The sequence below is a fragment of the Acipenser ruthenus genome, chromosome 3 (assembly GCF_902713425.1).
Source record: "Acipenser ruthenus chromosome 3, fAciRut3.2 maternal haplotype, whole genome shotgun sequence".
NCBI classification, from domain to species: Eukaryota; Metazoa; Chordata; class Actinopteri; order Acipenseriformes; family Acipenseridae; genus Acipenser; species Acipenser ruthenus.
The window spans coordinates 86,489,737-86,510,245 of NC_081191.1; the positions used below are offsets into that span (position 1 = coordinate 86,489,737).

The 20,509-nt window shown below is 40.4% G+C and overlaps 1 protein-coding gene across 3 annotated transcripts; it reads right to left on the reverse strand.

Annotated features, from left to right (window-relative positions):
• Positions 1–13,005: 13,005 nt before the first annotated feature.
• On the reverse strand, positions 13,006–19,514 carry LOC117435526 (leucine-rich repeat-containing protein 14-like). 3 transcript variants are annotated; one of them, XM_034058786.3, is made up of 5 exons: positions 19,260–19,514; positions 17,026–17,358; positions 16,193–16,564; positions 15,139–15,369; positions 13,006–14,452 (listed from the first exon to the last, which is right to left on the reverse strand). In XM_034058786.3, exons 2-5 carry the CDS (start codon positions 17,337–17,339, stop codon positions 13,885–13,887), a joined length of 1,485 nt encoding a protein of 494 aa, XP_033914677.2. In that variant the 5' UTR covers positions 17,340–17,358; positions 19,260–19,514; the 3' UTR covers positions 13,006–13,884. The 3 variants fall into 3 exon arrangements, with proteins under 3 accessions (XP_033914677.2, XP_033914676.2, XP_033914678.2); XM_034058785.3 differs by having other exon boundaries at positions 13,007–14,452; positions 19,303–19,513; XM_034058787.3 differs by having other exon boundaries at positions 13,007–14,452; positions 17,026–19,288.
• Positions 19,515–20,509: the final 995 nt, after the last annotated feature.

Below are 20,509 nucleotides of genomic sequence, written 5' to 3' on the forward strand. Positions count from 1 at the left end.
CATTGATCTGAGCAAGTATGTATAATTTTCTCTGGGAGGTTTGGCTGGCCAGGAGGCCAGAGAGCTGCGAGAAGTCAGAAGCCTCTCAGTCATCATCCTCCTCTTCCTCTCCGCACCCCAATATCCCCCACTCATCGTTCCACTCGCCCTCTTCCGCCACCTATGATTCTGGGGTTGCCTCCTCGGCCTCCTGGTCTGCAACTAACGCTGTCTCAGCATGTCTGGTCAGCTCAGCAGGAGCATCCGGGGTTGAGGCTGCGACATTGTCAGCATGAGAACTGGTGTTCATGTCTTCAGCCCTCCCCGAACAGGAAGGTTCACACAGGCAAGATTATACTCAGCCGTGGCGATCCCTCCTGGCTCCGATTCACCCAGAGCTGCAGTCCGGGGCGCACCCGCACACAGGGACTGAGACCCTCCTCTGCTGGCTTGGGCAACAACAGGGTCCCAGATCGACTCCCCAAAGCCACAGCAGAATTATTTTTTCCATTTTTTGTTTTTTAATTATTCCCTTGAACATGCCGTCCCGTTTAGTCACAGTAGTGCTCTCTGAAGAAGTCTCCGGTGCAGCGGTCTGCACTGCAGGCTCCGGCACTTTAGCTGGTCTCAATCATCAGGGTGTGGGTACAGGTTGCTGTCTTGACAGTTCTTCATCCCCAGCCCCTCTAGCCTCCCCGACCGCCTCCCCATTGCCAGCGGCAGCACCAGCAGGGGGTTTGGCTTCAATTTGGGACAGGTATATTTAAGATGCCCCTGTGCTCTACAATTAAACATTTCATGGTGTATGTAGTGGCAAACACAACATAATCTCTGCCATCAACACTAAATTTTCCATCGGGTTCCTCAAATCTACCAATCTGTGATATAAATAAATATATATAGAAAAAAATAACAAAAGCAAAAGTTTCCAAAACTTGAGCACCAACTGTCAACAACTCACACACACGCTCCCACAACCCACAATCCTGAGAAAGAGAGAGATAGAGAGAGAGATCTGTAGTCATTGCACATATGAGGATGAGACTGAAGAACCCGGACAAGCCCCCAAAGAGGTTGAGTGGGTTGTTTACATGGACTACTGTTTGTATAACAAGTGTAATGTATGGAAAATAATGTATGTTTAAGCCTAAACAACCAAATAAAAATACTTTCTCTAGATCAAGATTTGGAACAGTGGGATTCACCTGTTTATTCTGTCATTGAATTGGAATTAATGCAAATATATATATATATATATATATATATATATATATATATATATATATATATATATATATATATATATATATAGACTGTATAATTACACATGCAATGGATTTCACAAAATATAGGGGCTGATTTTCAAAGATTTTTACGCAAAAGTGTAAACTACTCTTTTATTTTATATATTTATATATATATATATATATATATATATATATATATATATATATATATATATATATATATATATGAATATATTGTTTACAGGTTCATTCCTCCCATCTCTAGGATAATCACAGTACCATACTAACACCTAGGAGTTGTATTGCAATGCCATTATTATTGTATGGTGTTGTCTCTCCCATCAGCCCTTTACATGCCTCACTGAAAAACACTTTAAGAATTAAAACTGCTATTACCATGATTGACAGCAATGAACACAGAGACTTCAGAATAATATCCTGGCACAGCCCCACACCGGTACCACCCTTCATCCTCCACCTCCAGTCTGCTGATGGTCACAGTGAATACTCCCTGGCTTTTATTATCCTCTAGCAGAACCTTATCATCTGCTTTCTGTGTTTCATCGCTTCTTTTCTTCTGCTGGCAGGTCCCCTTACACCAGAACTTTACAGCGTCGGTGTAGGGTGGAGCATAGGGGCACTGGACTGTGACAGATCTTCCTTCAAAGGCAGTCACTCTTGACTGGCTGTTAGTACCTACAAGCAAAAGGTGTGTTTTATTTTTGTGGATTTTTCTATAATAGACCTTTATTCACAAGGAATAACAAGGCATTTGGTTTCAATTTCTTATATTGTTCTGTTTTTCATCACATCCTTGAAACTTATTTGAGCTCAGCAAGGTTTGTAGCAATAAATACTAAAGACCATTACACAACGAGTCTAGTTAGTCCCACCACAAGGGCTTTTTGTGTCACCATTGTTAGAGTCAAGGTATATGAGTGAGACTGATTGGGCTCAGCTTCAGCATCTGTGCAAACTTGCCATAAAGCTATAAAATACAATTTGAACTACACCAGACCAGTTTCTTCTGAGGAGAGATGCATGCAAATCAAATTTAAAATTAACAATTATTCCATGGCAAATCCATGGCATAAAAAGTGGAATTCAAACCCCTATATTGCTGTTTTTTTAACTGTAATATGACCCAAACATTGCTTCCTGACCACGCAAGCCTGGAACACACATGAGCGCTGTGGTATCGCGTGGAAAAAGCAGTATTTTGCCACACATATCGCTCACCATTTATTTTTATGACTGAACTCACATTGATGAAAAAATACCATAGCGGAAAAATATAGCAGCGGCAGAATTTTGGAACCGCAAAATTTCACTAGGAGAGCGATATTTTAACTCTAGCCCTAACCAAGCCGATGGGTGGTTTGTGATTGGATGATACATCATATCTGGATGAGACCTTCAGAATATCCATCATGAAGGGTTGCCGCAACTCTTTCATTGCTGTTTATCTCAAATGTAACTAAAGGTCTTTCCACACTGAGTGCGTCGCATCAACGTGTCAAAGTCCAGCGCAAACTTAATTTTTTAGAATACTATACATCCTATGGAGGTATTCACACTGGCCGCGTCGCGTAAAACCGACTGGGTCAAGAATAGACCTTGTCCTATTTTTCTGTGCGCATCGGGCGTAAATTTGTCTCTTTAACCAATCACACTAGAGCGCTCGTCGGCATGACAACAAACAACAGGTAGCCCCTACTGTATTTCATTAACACAAACAGAGATCAGCCTAATGAAAACAAGCGATTTAAAACAGTAGATGTTGCCGAAATGAAGTTTCCTTGAAGATAATGGAAACAAATAAAGCTACAATAAAGAAAACAAGAACACTCTTTCAAGGATTTTTAACAGCAACACAAAATGAGACCCGACGTTTTAAAAAAAATACCTCCATCTGAATTAAATGAATACATGTATAAATATAATGTATATAATCTTTATGTTTATGTATATTTTACTTTATTTATTTTTTAGGACAGACAGGAAATACATAAACGTCCAGTCATCAAAATGCTTACTACTTATTTGTGGAGAATGGCATGAGTAGAGAGCTATAGAGCCATGTTTCAAACACAAACTCTATCTTTAAACTGAATCGTTGTATAAAGTTTAGTTTTTTTATGATTTAAGAACTTCAGCCGTAGCCTACATATTAAAAATATGCAACACATTAATGTTTCTGTTCTGGTTAAAGTGCTATACTGTTGCTTGTTTTACTTATTTTGCACATCTTGTGACCCAGATGTAGTTAAAAACCGATGGACCAGTTCTTGAAAAAAAAGGAGCAAAAAGGGTGGGCAAGCAGTAAGAAATATAAAACCATGGAAGTACAGGCTGCAAATGTATTTGCTATACTAAATTTAAATAGATAATTTGAACAGTTAGGAAACAGACTTGGTCTACATTGATAGACAACATTCAGAGAGTGTGAACAAGAGCTAACTTTTTTTTTCATCAAGCAGAAAAAATGTAAAATACATGAATACTCTATTGATCAATCAAGTTAAAGGAAATCTCCATTCCATTTTCTAATATGCTTTGGAACGCCCACATGGGTTGTGTAAAGTTTAATAAATAGTAAAAGACAAAAGTGAATGTTATCCCAATCTACAGATAATAAAAAGTATGTCATACAAGAGACCAGAAATTTCACCAAAACATGTTGCACGATTGAAAAAGACCTTTTAATAAAAGACAGCGAAAAAAAAATAAAGCAAGCATACTGTACAACCACAATGAGCAAAACAACTGAAGAATAGCCAGGGTTGTTTTCACATCTCTATGGTGAAGTTTACACTGACAACCTAATAGCAATGTAATTACTGTGAACTTACTATGTAATTACACATGTAATTATCCATGATTCCTGAATTTAATTGGCTGTATAATTACACATGCAATGGATTTCACAAAATATAGGCTGATTTTCAAAGATTTTTACGCAAAAGTGTAAACTACTCTTATTTTTTAAAGATAGAAAAAACACCCTTTCAAGTTACAAAATGAGAAAAAAACTAGCTTATTTAAACTGTCTTAAACATCAGGTCTATTTATTTGCAGTTTAGTGTAACTTTAATAGGTGTTTTTTTTTTCTTTTGAGAAAAATCAATTTGTAAATCAGCCCCAGTATGTTTATTTTCTATTAGGTGTGGCTGTTGTGAAACCGCTTGGAGCTGTCCAAACATTTCCTCGGTATCTGAGCACTAAAGTGAATGACCCTTTCTTACCTGGGAGTGTGGACAGTAGAAGAAGGAGCAGATGCTTCATTCTTGATCCCCAGAAACAAGTTGCTTTCACTTCTTCTCCAGCTGGGATATAAATACTCACTGCTGTGGAGTTCCTGTTCCAGTACATTGTCGTATGCAAACCAGGAACATCCATCTCTCAGGGAGGGCCGAACAGCAGCGACAGCTTTTCACATGAAAATGTATCTAATTTTAAAAGAACATTCTTAGCTATGGGAACAAGCATCACCCGATATGGTGATGCTTGGTGGAGGAACCCAAAGCTGTTCATTGAGGAACTAATTAATGAGGCATATGAACATGTGTGAGGTGTCTCCTCTAGTTTACCACATTATATGTGCATGGGAATATGGTTATTCAGCAAAGGAGGAACCAGCTGTTGGGGAAGGGACCCTATCTAAAGTGAGGTCCTGGGGTCAATTTAATGACTGTAAAGTTATGCAGTGCGTCAGGGAGGAAACTCTAAATTCACCTGCAAATACGATCAGGATTTAAGAGTATGATGCATGTGTGAGCACACACTCTGTAATGGAAATACCATTTAGCTAACACAACGGTATTAAGAACGGTATTAAGAACCTGCTAGGAACCTGTATCTACAGTATGTTGTAGCAGTCCTGTGCATTGAAAGCAGTGTGTTCACTCAATACATTCTATGACTCAAACAAGTAGAAAAGTGCTGTGTGTGGCCATTTCTGTCAGTGAATAAACACAGCTTGCTTGCCTAAACCTAAACCAAGGAAAAGGTTCTACTGTTGTATTAAGTATTTAAAACAAGCTTATTAAATCAATGACCTAATTGAAATGTATTAAAGACTAATCAGATAGCTGTTTTCTATCATGTGGTATGTCAGGCCATTTTCCATCGTTTATTGCAGTTAATAAAACGGGCAGTAAGCCAGTCCTGCAGGAAATAAAACGTATTAGTAAAAGGTTTCATTAGGTCAGACCAATAAGATGCCAACTCTTTGCAATCTGTCTCAGAGCTGGGTAATATTGAAGGAGCTTGCTAACAACCACCCCAAGTTTAATAACCACGTTTTAATCTCGGCAATGTTTCACATCACTGTGGTTAAACTGACACGACATTGTGAGAATATAATCTGTCACTGCTGACACGTGATGTTCAAATTGCAGGAAATATATAATTAGATAGTTCTGAGTTTTTTTTAACAGTTCTCGTGGTGTTGCAACAGTTCCCAGAAAGCTGGATAATTTAATACTCTGTGGTTTAATAATGACGAATAATCAAGTGTGAATCGAAAAGAGAAATAGAATAAAATAATAAACTGTCATTATATGTTAAATATAGTGACAGTTATTATTATTAAGAATATCACAATAACAATTTACTGACACATTACTAATGTAAAACTAAAAGTCTTTTTCAATGTGTTCAAATGACATTAGAAGACATTGAAAAATGTGTGATTGTTCAGTTTCTTTTAGTATTTCTAAACTAACACTATTGAGTGTTAAATAATATGAATGAGATATAAAACTTCACACCAAGTTATAAAGTCAGTAATAAATGTTCTAATAACAATGTATTGTTTAATATTGTTCATAACACCCCATAACACATTTTTAGATGCATCCTGCAAAAGCTGTATGGATGCTGAAAGGCCATTTTATATGGTCGGTTATGATGGTTCTAAATGACCATATCTCTGCAACAGTTACAAAATCTAAGGACATTTAACCTGTGAATTTCAATGAATCAAAACGCATCTTAAATAAAGAAATCCCCGAAAAAATCCAAGTTTTCCTAATAATCACTGCATATAGAATGACCACTACAGGAAATATTTCTTAATTATTATAGAAACATTACTTTCTCATAATGATATCCATTTAAAATGTTTCTTATAGATACATTAGTTACATTCTTTATGTATGTATGTATTTCTTTTTAAATATAATTAAGGGATAATTATGGAGGATATTCCATGCCAAAATTAAGAATAAATAAATAAATGAATAAATACAGGAATTAATAAATAAATGTAGAAATAACTAAATAAATAAATAAATAAATACATGGACCTTGATTTATTTATTCATTTATGTATGTATTTATTTATTTATTTCACTTTTGCCACTTGCTTTTTACATTTCACTCTGTCCATTTACATTTTGGCTATGACATTTCCTTTTCTGCTTTGCTATTTGCATTTCGATGTGGCGCTAGCTATTTCTTTTTACATTTCACTGTGCCAAAACTACTTATGTCAATCATAGCCAGTGGGCGGTATCAACGACTCCATTGGCTGGCAGAGATTGTTCCACCCATAGATATGGTTCCACTCATTCATTTACTTCAGTTTGTGACAGTCCACTGAACGGGTTCACTGGTTCAGAGCAGGGTTCTAGTGTCCCTGTGAAGTGCTTCAACAGTAAACAGGGGGTTTAGAACAGGTGTGGTTACTTCATTCCTCTCCTTCTCCAGGTACTCAATTTTTAAGAGGTCTGGAACACATGGCCAGCAATAAAAAAATAGATCAAATCAGCCAACAGCTAAGTCGACCTAAGCCCCCCCCCAGGCGTTGGTGACTTTTGATGCATGTCCAGCTCTTGACTTCCAATTCAATTCAATGGGCTGAGATGCCAGTTCATTACAATCCCCATCCACCATGGACACACGATCAGTGGCAAACTGTGTTGGGGTCAGATTCTCCTGTTTGAGTGGCTGCGTTTGAAACAAGTGCTCGGGTCTCAGAACTCAAACCTTGGAGCATGAATTTAGATTCACAGATTCTCTTACTTGGCTGTTGTCTGGTGGGTCTGGCTGTACAACGGCTGTATTATTTTTGCTTGCTGTATGAAGAAAATAAATGTATTAAATAATTCAACTCCCACTAAAGACACATGTAGTATACACAGTATTTCAATTCAAAAGGACTAATGAAAACCCAACCACATTACATTATTAAAATTGTGGTCTAAATTCTTTCCTGGATGGCAGAAATGGAGTCACATGCAGATTCTTCATTTCTAATTAACTCTCAATCTGAGATAAGAAACAGCAGACATCCAAGCACGCATCCCTGCGACACCCCACTGAGTACTTGGCTTCAACTTGAAGTTTCTTCTTTTACAAGTACCCTCTGCTTCCCTGTATTCCCAGGATAAGTCTTTCATGCAGCAATTTGTCAAAGTATACAGTTTCCTGGTTCCGCCTTACCCCCTTCTTAAATGTGGCTACACATCTTCAATCTACCAGTCAGCTGGGACATCTTCTTATCTTGACTGATTCGTCAAAAAGTGGCTTTGCGATGACCTCCTTTGTTTCTTTAAGCTTGGATAATGGCTGCTACAGGTCGCTATTTAAAATGGGAAATTGTTTATCAGCTGTCGTGCTGTCGGTTTAATCTATAGGCTTGTGTGGGTGAAGTGTTGTTAATGTTTATAAACTTGTGAACAGGCTGGCTGGTGGTTACGTCAGGCCAGGAAATGCTGGACACAGAGTGATGAGTGAATTGCACTGTTGCACTGGTTTATTATAAATAAAAGATTTAAACACAAAACAAAACACAGAACAAACAAAACGGCACATTGGCCAAACAAACGGGACAAACCAAAACAAGTATCGTGCGAGTAGCAATTGTTATATTTATTTGTTTCCATCCTCTCTCCTGTTCTCCACTCCCTGAACACACCAGCCCCGAGTGAGTACGAGCAAGAAGAAGACTGACCAGCAAGGCTACCAAGAGGCCAATGGCAACTTTGCAAGAGCTACAGGCTTTTATGGCCAAGACTGGTCAAAGTGTGCATGTGACAACAATACCCCAAGCACTCCACAAATCTGGCCTGTATGGTAGGGTGGCAAGAAGGAAGCCATTACTCAAGAAAGCCCACCTTGAATCCTGTTTGAAGTATGCAAAAAAAACACTCAGGAGTTTCTGTAGCCATGTGGCAAAAAGTTTTGCCCAGGCATGGTGTTAGTGCAGTGCTTCTCAAAATGTTTCTAATTCGGACTCCCCCACCCCTCTTTTTGAATCGAGTTGGGTCTCCCGCTATCCCCCTAATATATCCCCTTATTAACTGACAACAGAAATACTGTATCCAATATGCAAATAAGTGCAGTCGACTGTACATTTAAATGTATACATGTTTTCAAATTCTAGGCAGTTGTTCAAATTAAACTACATTTAAGTAATTTGCATTTATACAATACTTGTGGTATAACAAGGATATCTGATTCCAGGCTACTAGGTACAATACTGATCAAATTCTTTACATCATCGCTGGCATACTTTTACCCTGTGCTTCGCATGTATTAGGGTATTTGCATGTATTATATGCTTATAGGACAGCGAACATCTTTGCATGGTAGAATATCGGCAAGAAGTAAACAGACCAAGGCTGAAAGCCGAGGTCCGTGTAAGTGCTACGAGTGCCGACAGAACCCAGACACAGTCCTGTAAATCTACTATGCACTGCTTTACTAATACCCAGCTATGTTTGTTTTCTAATCATTATCAACCTTTATTTAGTCCATTGTGAATTTCATTGAGAAGAGGGAAAAGGTTGATGAGAGAATATCGTTAAGTGGCTGACGTAGGTGGCTAATTGTGATGTCACTGTTTTTAACGGGCTTTGCAGTTCAATGGAATTCTGAGATGTGCTTCAGGAGTGATTTTTTGAGAATACAGCATGGTAAAAACTGGAAGTGGCATGGTTGATGTCATGAATAGGGTTTCTGCATGTGTTGTGGAATACAGAAGGCGAAACGTGCGCAGTCTATAATAAATATCAAATCCTAATAGCCTGTAATCAGCTATCCTATACATATCCCACTGCTGATAGTCTGACAGCCTGACATATTTCCACTTAAGACATCCCACTATTTATAATCCCCTCCTCCCACACTCTCCTAATCTTTTCACTTTTATTGTATTCCTCTCTTCTATCAAACTTTATTTCTCATGTCTTTATTTTATGTTATCTATTTCTACTGGTGCTTTCACTCTTGTCTACGAGACTAACTAGCCACTCTCAATCTCCTATTCAGGGATAATTAGTACACACCCATCTATCTTATTGTGACCATTAAGAGACCATTCAAACTCCTATCAACCGAGGTGGAGTCCATACTCCAAAGTAACACACACACACAGACTGCTTTCTCAAAATGTTATATATATATATATATATAAACCATTCCAAGATTTGAAACAGTGAGAAAGACGAAATGTTTATTTTAGTCTTTCTAAGCTCTGATGGCCTGTGCTGCTTCCTCCCTGATGCAGTAAGAGGGTTGAGTCCTAATGGCAGAAGATGGATCTTGAGGACCCTCATGGGACAGGAGCTATCCTCCTGGGACGAGTGGCCACAGGGAACAGGCTCTGCTAAGACACAGCTCCGCAAACAGGCCACAGACTGGATCCATCACTGGATAGTAAAGTACAAGGTAAGAGTAGTGAGACTGGGTCTCGGAGCTGGGGAGGGTTGATTTGAAAAGGCATGAGGAGTCATTCGGCCCATCAATGCTCATCCAGTTAATTCCTAATAAATGTAGAAATACTAAAATAAAACTCAGATTTTAAAGATTCCTACTTTAAACATTTGTCACAGAATTTAGGTTTTCTTCTTTTAATGTCTCAATGCCAGGTTTCAGACCTTTTTAAAAAACACGCAGATTGAGTCAAAGTTGTCAGATTGCAAGCCAATTGAAGCAGTGAACTATTTCTGCTCAGAGCAGCACTAGAAATGGCTTGTGGCAAGTAGGCAACCGGTATCCGGCCGTCTGGAGAAGAACACTGTGCTTTTACTGCCAGACATCTGCAGCTCAGTCCAGAGGAGGGGCATGTGTTAAGGGAGGGTAAAAGGATGAAGGTGGAAGGGGAGATGTGAGAGTTGAAGGGAGGAGAGGGAAGAGGAAAAGAGATGGGAGGGGAGAAAACAGATGGGAGAAGACACGAGGGGAGAAAGATGACAGAGAGAAAAGAGAAGGGAGAAAGATGGCAGAGGATAAAGTGGGCAGAAAAGAGAAAAGGGAGACAGGGGAAGAAATAGAAGAGGGGAGAGTATTAGTCATGAAGTTGCTGACCTGTTTGCCCCTTGTCTTGTGTCCCTTTCAGATCCCATGCAATCCTAAGACTGGGGGAGACCAACAGCATGGCCAGGACACGACCAGTAGTGTGAGTGCTGTTTAACACATTGCATGCATTAAGTGTTAGGCGGCTCCCTCTGATTGAGTGTATCTCTCTATGTGGTGTCAGGGTGTCCTACAAAGACCACGAGAGAGTAACATCAATCATGTATGTCTGTCTGTGTGTCCTGGATCTGAAGAATGTATTCATTAAGAACATTAAATAATTCTAGACTGAATACAATAGATGACGGGTTTGTGTTTGTATTCTTTATCTTACAGGGATGCTACAGGTATCATTGTTTTTAATTCACAGATTTGAATTGTGAAAATGTATATTGAATTGTCTGTGGCACAGAAGGGATGAAAAAAATATACTTCTTACTTATATAAGTAAAAAGTATATAAGAAAATATAATTTTACTTTGGGTTTCTTTTTTTAAAACATCACCAAACCACACAAAACCACTTGCTAGTAAAAAGAAATGATGAAATCATTACAAATAGAAACTCTGGCTGTTCAAACTGAGATTCCAACACCAATTGTAATATATCAAATTTATTTTTGATGAAAAAAAATAATTAGCTTTATGAAATGTACAAAATACATATACTATATAATATTCTTACAAAATCTAATTGTATGGCACAGTGTACTGGGTAACTTTCTTTCACTTTGTTTCTTTGTTGTAGAACATGTCCAACTAAACAAATACCATTTTTGTTTTTGACACAGCAGTGTCTTGAATTGTCGATCATTACAGGAGAGCCTGGTCATAACTCATGAGAGAATTTCCACTGCACCTTAACACAAGAATTTAAAAAGACATACAGTGCCTTGCGAAAGTATTCGGCCCCCTTGAACTTTGCGACCTTTTGCCACATTTCAGGCTTCAAACATAAAGATATGAAACTGTAATTTTTTGTGAAGAATCAACAACAAGTGGGACACAATCATGAAGTGGAACGAAATTTATTGGATATTTCAAACTTTTTTAACAAATAAAAAACTGAAAAATTGGGCGTGCAAAATTATTCAGCCCCTTTACTTTCAGTGCAGCAAACTCTCTCCAGAAGTTCAGTGAGGATCTCTGAATGATCCATTGTTGACCTAAATGGCTAATGATGATAAATAGAATCCACCTGTGTGTAATCAAGTCTCCGTATAAATGCACCTGCACTGTGATAGTCTCAGAGGTCCGTTTAAAGCGCAGAGAGCATCATGAAGAACAAGGAACACACCAGGCAGGTCCGAGATACTGTTGTGGAGAAGTTTAAAGACGGATTTGGATACAAAAAGATTTCCCAAGCTTTAAACATCCCAAGGAGCACTGTGCAAGCGATAATATTGAAATGGAAGGAGTATCAGACCACTGCAAATCTACCAAGACCTGGCCGTCCCTCTAAACTTTCAGCTCATACAAGGAGAAGACTGATCAGAGATGCAGCCAAGAGGCCCATGATCACTCTGGATGAACTGCAGAGATCTACAGCTGAGGTGGGAGACTCTGTCCATAGGACAACAATCAGTCGTATACTGCACAAATCTGGCCTTTATGGAAGAGTGGCAAGAAGAAAGCCATTTCTTAAAGATATCCATAAAAAGTGTCGTTTACAGTTTGCCACAAGCCACCTGGGAGACACACCAAACATGTGGAAGAAGGTGCTCTGGTCAGATGAAACCAAAATCGAACTTTTTGGCAACAATGCAAAACGTTATGTTTGGCGTAAAAGCAACACAGCTCATCACCCTGAACACACCATCCCCACTGTCAAACATGGTGGTGGCAGCATCATGGTTTGGGCCTGCTTTTCTTCAGCAGGGACAGGGAAGATGGTTAAAATTGATGGGAAGATGGATGGAGCCAAATACAGGACCATTCTGGAAGAAAACCTTATGGAGTCTGCAAAAGACCTGAGACTGGGACGGAGATTTGTCTTCCAACAAGACAATGATCCAAAACATAAAGCAAAATCTACAATGGAATGGTTCACAAATAAACATATCCAGGTGTTAGAATGGCCAAGTCAAAGTCCAGACCTGAATCCAATCGAGAATCTGTGGAAAGAACAGCAGTTTTCAGTTCACAAATGCTCTCCATCCAACCTCACTGAGCTCGAGCTGTTTTGCAAGGAGGAATGGGCAAAAATTTCAGTCTCTCGATGTGCAAAACTGATAGAGACATACCCCAAGTGACTTACAGCTGTAATCACAGCAAAAGGTGGCGCTACAAAGTATTAACTTAAGGGGGCTGAATAATTTTGCACGCCCAATTTTTCAGTTTTTTATTTGTTAAAAAAGTTTGAAATATCCAATAAATTTCGTTCCACTTCATGATTGTGTCCCACTTGTTGTTGATTCTTCACAAAAAATTACAGTTTCATATCTTTATGTTTGAAGCCTGAAATGTGGCAAAAGGTCGCAAAGTTCAAGGGGGCCGAATACTTTCGCAAGGCACTGTATCTTACAGGGCACTGTAGACACTACTGCACCTTAACGCAGGCATTTAAAAAGACATATCTTACAGGACACTATTGTAGCAACTTAAATTGAAGAAGTCATCATGAAGACATGTGATGCTTCATTTATATATCTACTAGACCACTGGTTCTCAAACCACACTTTATTTTACTCCCAGGAGTTTTTTTTTTTGTAGTATAGGTATGTATTTCTGTTTTCCTTCAGCTACTTCAATATGAAAGAATACTGAAACCCCAATGTTCGTCCCGGCATTAATACTGATATGTATATAGTAATGCTTTTTTATTGTAGTTGTATTTTCTGTAAGGAAGACATATTACAGATTCAATAAGAAACAACTTAGGTTCCCCTAAATTACCCTTCTTGGGTGTAAATTTCTATCTTGTTTTGTTTTTGTTATCTTCACACTGGTTAAAAAAACAGCCCAGTAAGGTTTAGACTCACAATGGATGTACAAAATTACGTAAACAAATTCAAACATGCTTTAGTGTAATAAATAAATAAAAAAAAATAAAAAAAATCAGAATACAACTGCTTAACCCTCCTGGACACATTATTCTAAATATGTACTGTGCACAACACTCATTGCTGTATTGAAACACACTTCAGTGGAAAGGACGAGGTCAGTGTGTGTCAGACCCAGTGTTGAAGAGGTCTTGCTGGCTGGTGTGTCTGTGTGTCTCCACTCCTCACTCCTCCCCTTCAGCAGCTCAGCAGTGCTGTGGCTGTACAGATCAGTACAGAGGAAGCGAGTGTGTGTCAGACCCAGTGTTGAAGAGGTCTTGCTGGCTGGTCTGTCTGGCTGTGTATCTCCACTCCTCATTCCTCCAGCAGCTCAGCAGTGCTGTGGCTGTACAGGTCAGTGGAGAGGACCAGGTCAGCTCTGCCTGCCCTCTCCAGCACCTCCCTGAGCTCCTCTGTGGCACGGGCCAGCTTGCCTTGGTCCAGGGGGAACTCCATGAGGTTGTAGTAGGAGGGCGGCTGGGGCAGACCTTCCTCGTAGCAGTCGGTGGGCTGGGGGTAGACCAGCAGCTGGAGCAGGGGCAGACAGATGGCCGTGTGTGCCAGGGACAGGAGCCCACGGGTGGACAGGGGGTTCAGGGAGAGGCCCAGGCTCTGCAGGCCCCGGCAGAGACCCAGGGAAGGAAGCAGCGCCCCCAGCAGGGAGTCTGTGAGGCTGCAGCCTGAGAGCACAAGGTGGGAGAGAGAGCGAGAGAGAGACAGCAGTCTCTGGAGCGACGGCAGCTGCTCCACACTCAGGCTGTTCCCACTGAGGTCTAGCTTGCGCAGGGCAGGAGCATGGGGGCTGGAGGAGAGGTAGGAGAGATCGCTTGGGGTCAAGGAGAAGTAAGGCAGCTCCAGGACTTCTAGGGGTCTCTCTAGAGCACTGGGGGAGGGGGGAGAGACAGAGCGAGAAGCTGCTGAAAAAGTCCATGTCAGCACACATAATATAATCACCTTCATTGTAACGCCACCCTTGCATTCCCCATCTATTCCTTCTGAACCCATGTGCAAGGTACTCAAAAACAAATTTGACAAGGTATTATCTTTAATTACTGTACAAAACACAGATGTGTCATTCCTGTACTGAAAAAAAGCTTGTGTTGCTGACTTTTGTAGTTAATTGGATTGTCGTCTTCGATATTAAGCAAGTTTGGCACCTGTCCTGTTCTAGATAATAATAAAGGGGCAACAAGATTCCTGAACCACTACAGGACCAGCCTATTTATTTTTCATGTTTCAATGGCCAGCTGGTGCAGTCACCAGTAATTCACAACTCCCCACTGCAGCATCAAAGAGCAAAATGTTAATTACAAACTCAAAAACTGTGAGTAAAGACATAAACAGACAACTGTCAGCCCTCAGTGTTTGTGTCTCCCCTCATTCATTTATTTATTTATTTTTGCGTTACTCACAGAACCACTGTGTATCCACTTTGTAAATTTTGCCGTGAAAAAAAAACAAGCATTCACCACAAACAGAGCCATGCAACTTGATAGCTTTAAATGTAAATGCCTAACATGGGCAAAGTGGCATTCAGGATGTTTTAATACCACCGGTATTGCACTGTACCTCAGCAGGAGCCGCAGCTTGCCCGAGAGGCGCAGGGAGGTGAGGTTGATCTCCCGCAGGTTCCGCAGCCCACCCAGCCCCCCGGCCAGCTCCCTCAGTCCTGCCTCCATCCCAGGGGTGGGTCGGTGCACGTCCACGTTGCTGTAGAGCAGACGTAAGCTAAGCAGTGAGGGGCAGGATGCCAGGCGTGGCAGGAGCAGGGCGATGCCAGCCAGGCCCAGGTTGTTGTACCTAGGGGGTGCAGTGATGCAAGCTTTTTAACATCAAGAGAGAAGCTGAATAGAAAATGACAGTATCTTGATTTTATCATGGTAAAAGGTCATTTGGATAGTTTTTTTTTTCTTTTGGAAAAAACAGTATAGAATAGAATTTTAAACTAAATAATGTACTGCATATATTCCACTGAAATGTAAATGTAGTACAAATGCTACATCCAGACTTACTAAACCATGAAATGCACTTTGATACAGTGATGGTAAATAAAACTTTGTTAAAAAGACAGCAGATTAAAATTACACTAACACTAGCATTCTCGCTATAAGGCGGTACGCAAATAGCACAATCTTTTTACTATGTCTCCCGACTACAGCGTTATAAAGGGGGAGCACTGTACTAAACACCAAAAAGAGCTGAAAACTGCTCCATTCCACAGAAATCAGATGAGAGTCACTGGTGCTGATGGGGTTAATTTACCATTCAAAGTAAAACATGTGAAGAAACAGCTGCTTGGGCTTGTGATTGATGCTTTTCTTAGACTCTGTGGAGAACAGCAATCCACACAAATCCAAGCAGCTGTTTCTTCATTTGTTTCACTTGAAATGGTCAATGAGCCAATCAACACCACTAACCCTCACTCTACAGAGCTCAATCCAAATAATCGGATAATCGGTTTGTGCAGCACTACTAGTAAGTCTAAGATAACAGGAGAGAGGGGAAACTACTTTATGTCACAATAATTGATCTGGAATGTTTCAATAGTTATGCACAAAACATAATTAGCTTTACAAATGGCTGGGCTTGTTACAGTAGCGGACCATTCATCCCTCTGGGATACCTGAGATCCACTCTGCGTAGGGCGGAGGGCTCCAGCATGTCCAGCAGCGAGGCAGTGCGCTGAGTGGAAAGCTCTTCGGCACGCAGGTCCCTGCAGACCAGCCTCAGGGGACCCAAACCACGCAGGGCCTGCCGCACCGTCTCGAAGGAGCTGCCATTCACAAACAGGTCCGCCCGCACCTCAACCTCCACTGCGGGTGAAGAGACTCCCCGTCTGCGCTTGGTTGTGGACTCCCCGCCCCTTCTCCTCCCCCGTGCCTCCAGGCAGGCCTTGGACAGAGCCACTGTCCTGAACCAACTGCCCATGGTGTTGGGCTCGCGACGGCTACCCTCGTCCTGGACTCCACACAGGTCCAGAACACGTAGAGCGTTCCTGCACAGAGACAGCAAACCAGGGTTATTAACACAGCTATCTTTAAAGTGCAATAACAAAAACACATGAATAATGTCCTCTCCTTTTTATTAATTTAGAGTAGTGCTTACCAAAGTTTTAATATCAATATTTTCATCTAGATTGCATTTAATCTCCTAAACATTTAAACTTTAGTATTGAACACACTTCAACTTTAGCACACTGGGAATGTGTGTCAGCAATCAGAAAGCTCGCATGAGAAGCACTCCACTGGATTTTTGTCATGCACTGCAACATTCATGTGGATGAGACTACATGCGTACAACATTAATGTGCATGTCTGGTTCCTCATACCTGATTGATCTCAAAACTTTGTGAAAGGATCTCCGTGATTCAGCATGATCAACACGGCTAGGAAACCCATTCCATACCCTCATCACCCTCACACTGTAAAACATTTTTTATTTAAATGACCACCTCACCTGTCCCGTCTGTCCCTCTCCCTCAGCCCCTTGACCACGGCGAGCAGCACAGCCTGCAGGCAGTCTCGACTGGGCCAGTCCCGGCTGAGGTCCAGGCAGCAATGCTGGCAGGCCCGCAGGCTGCGTGTGAGACTCAGCACCCGCTCCGGCCAGCGCAACACCAGCTCCCCGATTACTAAAGGCCGCTGGTCTAGGAACGCGGCCTTGAAGAGGACGGGGTAGAGCTCCTGCGGGAGAGAAGCCAGCGAGCGCAGAGCAGAGCCGTGATCCGACACTACCTTGCGGGCACACAGGAAGACCAGCGAGGCAGGCATTCCTCATCCCTTCACCCCACTAGCAATGACACCATGACAGAAAATGCAAGGGGATTTATTTAATACCAGCTAATACAGTAGATATACACAATAAGTCTTCTTTGTAAGTAGAGGCAGTCATGGAGCAGATTTGTTCCCATCAGTAGAGACTGAAACTCCTGTTTTTTATATTTATTTTTTTTAATGACCAGGTGCCAGAAATATGAACAATCAGGCCCCTGGTAAATCTGCTCTGATGTAACTGACCACACTTCTCGTCACAGCACGACCCAGTGATTTTAAAGACTTCAATCACAACCCCCCAACCAGACTAGTGTTGACAGAAAGTAGTTAACAAGTATGTCCGTATGATGAAAAAGTTGATGACCATGATGTGTACCAACAGTATGTACAGAATAGTATAAGAATTAGCAATGACATGTTTAATGGATGAACGGACAGACAAACACCTCCTTATATACCCAGAATCTGATACTCTTAATAACTAAATAAGGTTAATACAAAGTTTCCTGATAACTGGATAAGCAGCTCTCCAGATATGGACAAATGTGAAGTGTCATATACCTACACACAGTATGACTGCCTCCACTCCATCTCCCTGAAAGGAGATTTCATCCCCAGCAGGGGATAATAAATCACGCTGAGTCTTGGTTTACTATTAAGATTTGTTGATGCAGAGGGAGGAGTGATGTATTTAAGTCAAACTCCTGGCTCATGATCATTTAAATTATAAACCGTGGGTAGTTCTAAAAAACTGGTCTGGGTGCAGGACCAGGGCGAGTTGCAAGCTGTGCATTAGAATTTATAAAAATACACAACACAACCCTTGCTCCTAAGTAGATTGGTCCATTGTTTACACAGATGGACAACTTGGCACTAAGGCAACTGAGTTTTGGTACTGCCAGTAGCTGCACAAAACAACTATACTTAAAACAACCCATTTCTCTTTCTCTAAACTTTAGGCCAATACAAAATAAATATGTATATTATTTTATTATTATTATTTATTTCTTAGCAGACGCCCTTATCCAGGGCGACTTACAATTGTTACAAGATATCACATTATTTTTACATACAATTACCCATTTATACAGTTGGGTTTTTACTGAAGCAATCTAGGTAAAGTACCTTGCTCAAGGGTACAACAGCAGTGTCCCCCACTGGGGATTGAACCCACAACCCTCCGGTCAAGAGTCCAGAGCCCTAACCACTACTCCACACTGCTGCCTATTCGTGAATATATCCTCAGCGCTGATGTTAAACTACTTTAAGTCAGAAGTCTGTATGCAGGGTTTCTTATTGGTAGTAGAAATAGACTGTCCTTTGAAAACTAACATTGTGATCATTTCTTTTTAGGTTTAATTTCCCAAGATTAGACAGAACCCCGTCAGACTGCTGTCTCGTTTACAGGGCGGTCTCTGCTGGATCACTCAATTCAGGCTTCAGCTTTAGCATCTCCGTTTTGTGAAAAGAGAAGTGTTTAGCAATTGTCTGTATATTAGCAGATTCCCGATGTCAATATTTTTTGGCGCCTGGCTGATAGCATGTGCAGGTACTGTGTGTATTTAAAGATTTTTAATTTCTAAATTGACAGCATTTTTAAATATGTCGCGATTTTAGCAACACAAAGGTACGAAGTTATTCACTGGTATATCAGACCGAGCGAGGCTTCTGTTGCTGCTGACGCCATTTAGCAAAGAAAATATATGTAAATAATTAATTGTAATTTACAATGTAAATAACGCGGTTTCTTTGTTGATAACAATATGTTGTGCAGAACTTCACACAAGTGTAGTTCTATAATATAAACAAATTATAAACTGCAATAATGTTATAATAATGTTTCTCATGCCAACATGCACTTTAATCGCAGTAAAAAATGAGTCTCCAACTGTGTAATTCAAGCAGACTTTTCCTTACATTTTCCTTCAAATAACGCATTGGAAAGAAAAGGCGAAGTTACCAGAATGTCTATAGCAGTCACGATCAATGCATAACCAAGTACGGATGTCGTGCAGTCCAGTGCCAGATAAAATACGTCTTCAAAAAATAAAATAAAACCACCTGAAACTATAGAGTGTCCTTAAAACTTCTTGTTTCTGTTTTATTCTCTATCTGTCCGGCGCCGTATGATGACGCCCTCCGGAAGGCTAATCCGGAGTTATTTTACAGAACGGTGTGTATTGATGGAGTTACCTCCCCACAGCGCTATCTACAGCCCGGGGGTCATCATACATTACAGTGGTAATCTGCGTCACATAGAAACAGACTCAGCTCGCATAATTTAGTTTAGTGGCCACTTACCAACTGGCATCATAGTATTTAATTTTATTTTATTTTTAAAAATTCAGAGTGCTGGTCATATATTTGTGAAGCTTGTGGATCTATAAGAATTTTGCCTACAATTGATGCCAAACATAAAATATTTACTATGAAAGTTGTTTGATCTGTAATGGAACTACCATAGGGTGTCCGTTTACAGAAATGAACTTATTGGCATTCTTATTTTTTTCTTCATTATGTGTATTGAATCCTATGCAGGCCCACCTGTACAGTTTTGCTCATGTTACAATACTAATTTGCATCCATTTTTTAATGGGAGCGTCATCTTTAAACAATATAATTTTTTAATATTGATCACATCTCATAATGCTAAACTTCAAAATGACCTCTTTCAGTTTGTGTATTGAACTGCATACAGTAGGAATAGCTGGAGTACACACTCAAGTTGTAACATTTGGCATACAAAAACAAGGTAAGACGTTGTGACTTGGGTGGTGGTGTGTGTAGTGAAGGTTACCTGCCTCAGTCAAACTTCTTCAGACAGTTGAGTCTTAGCCAATGACTTGTAAACTGTATATTGTGTTTTATACATTGCTGTGGATACAAAAGTAATTATTAAAATCCCCACTTAATTTCTAATTGTGTCGTCCAGTCCTGGTTTCTGTGCTGCGATTAAAGTATTGGTTCATGTTAACTTGTCAACGCCTTCTAAGATTGTATCATATCCCCTCTAATAATTCGTTGTTCTAGGCAGAATAATTCAGTTCTTTAATAGCTCATGCCTCGAAGCTCTGGGATTTGTCTGGTTGCCCTTCATTGGACTCTATCCAGGGACCACAATGTCCCTTTGGTAATGCAGTGACCAGAATTGAACACAGTACTCACCA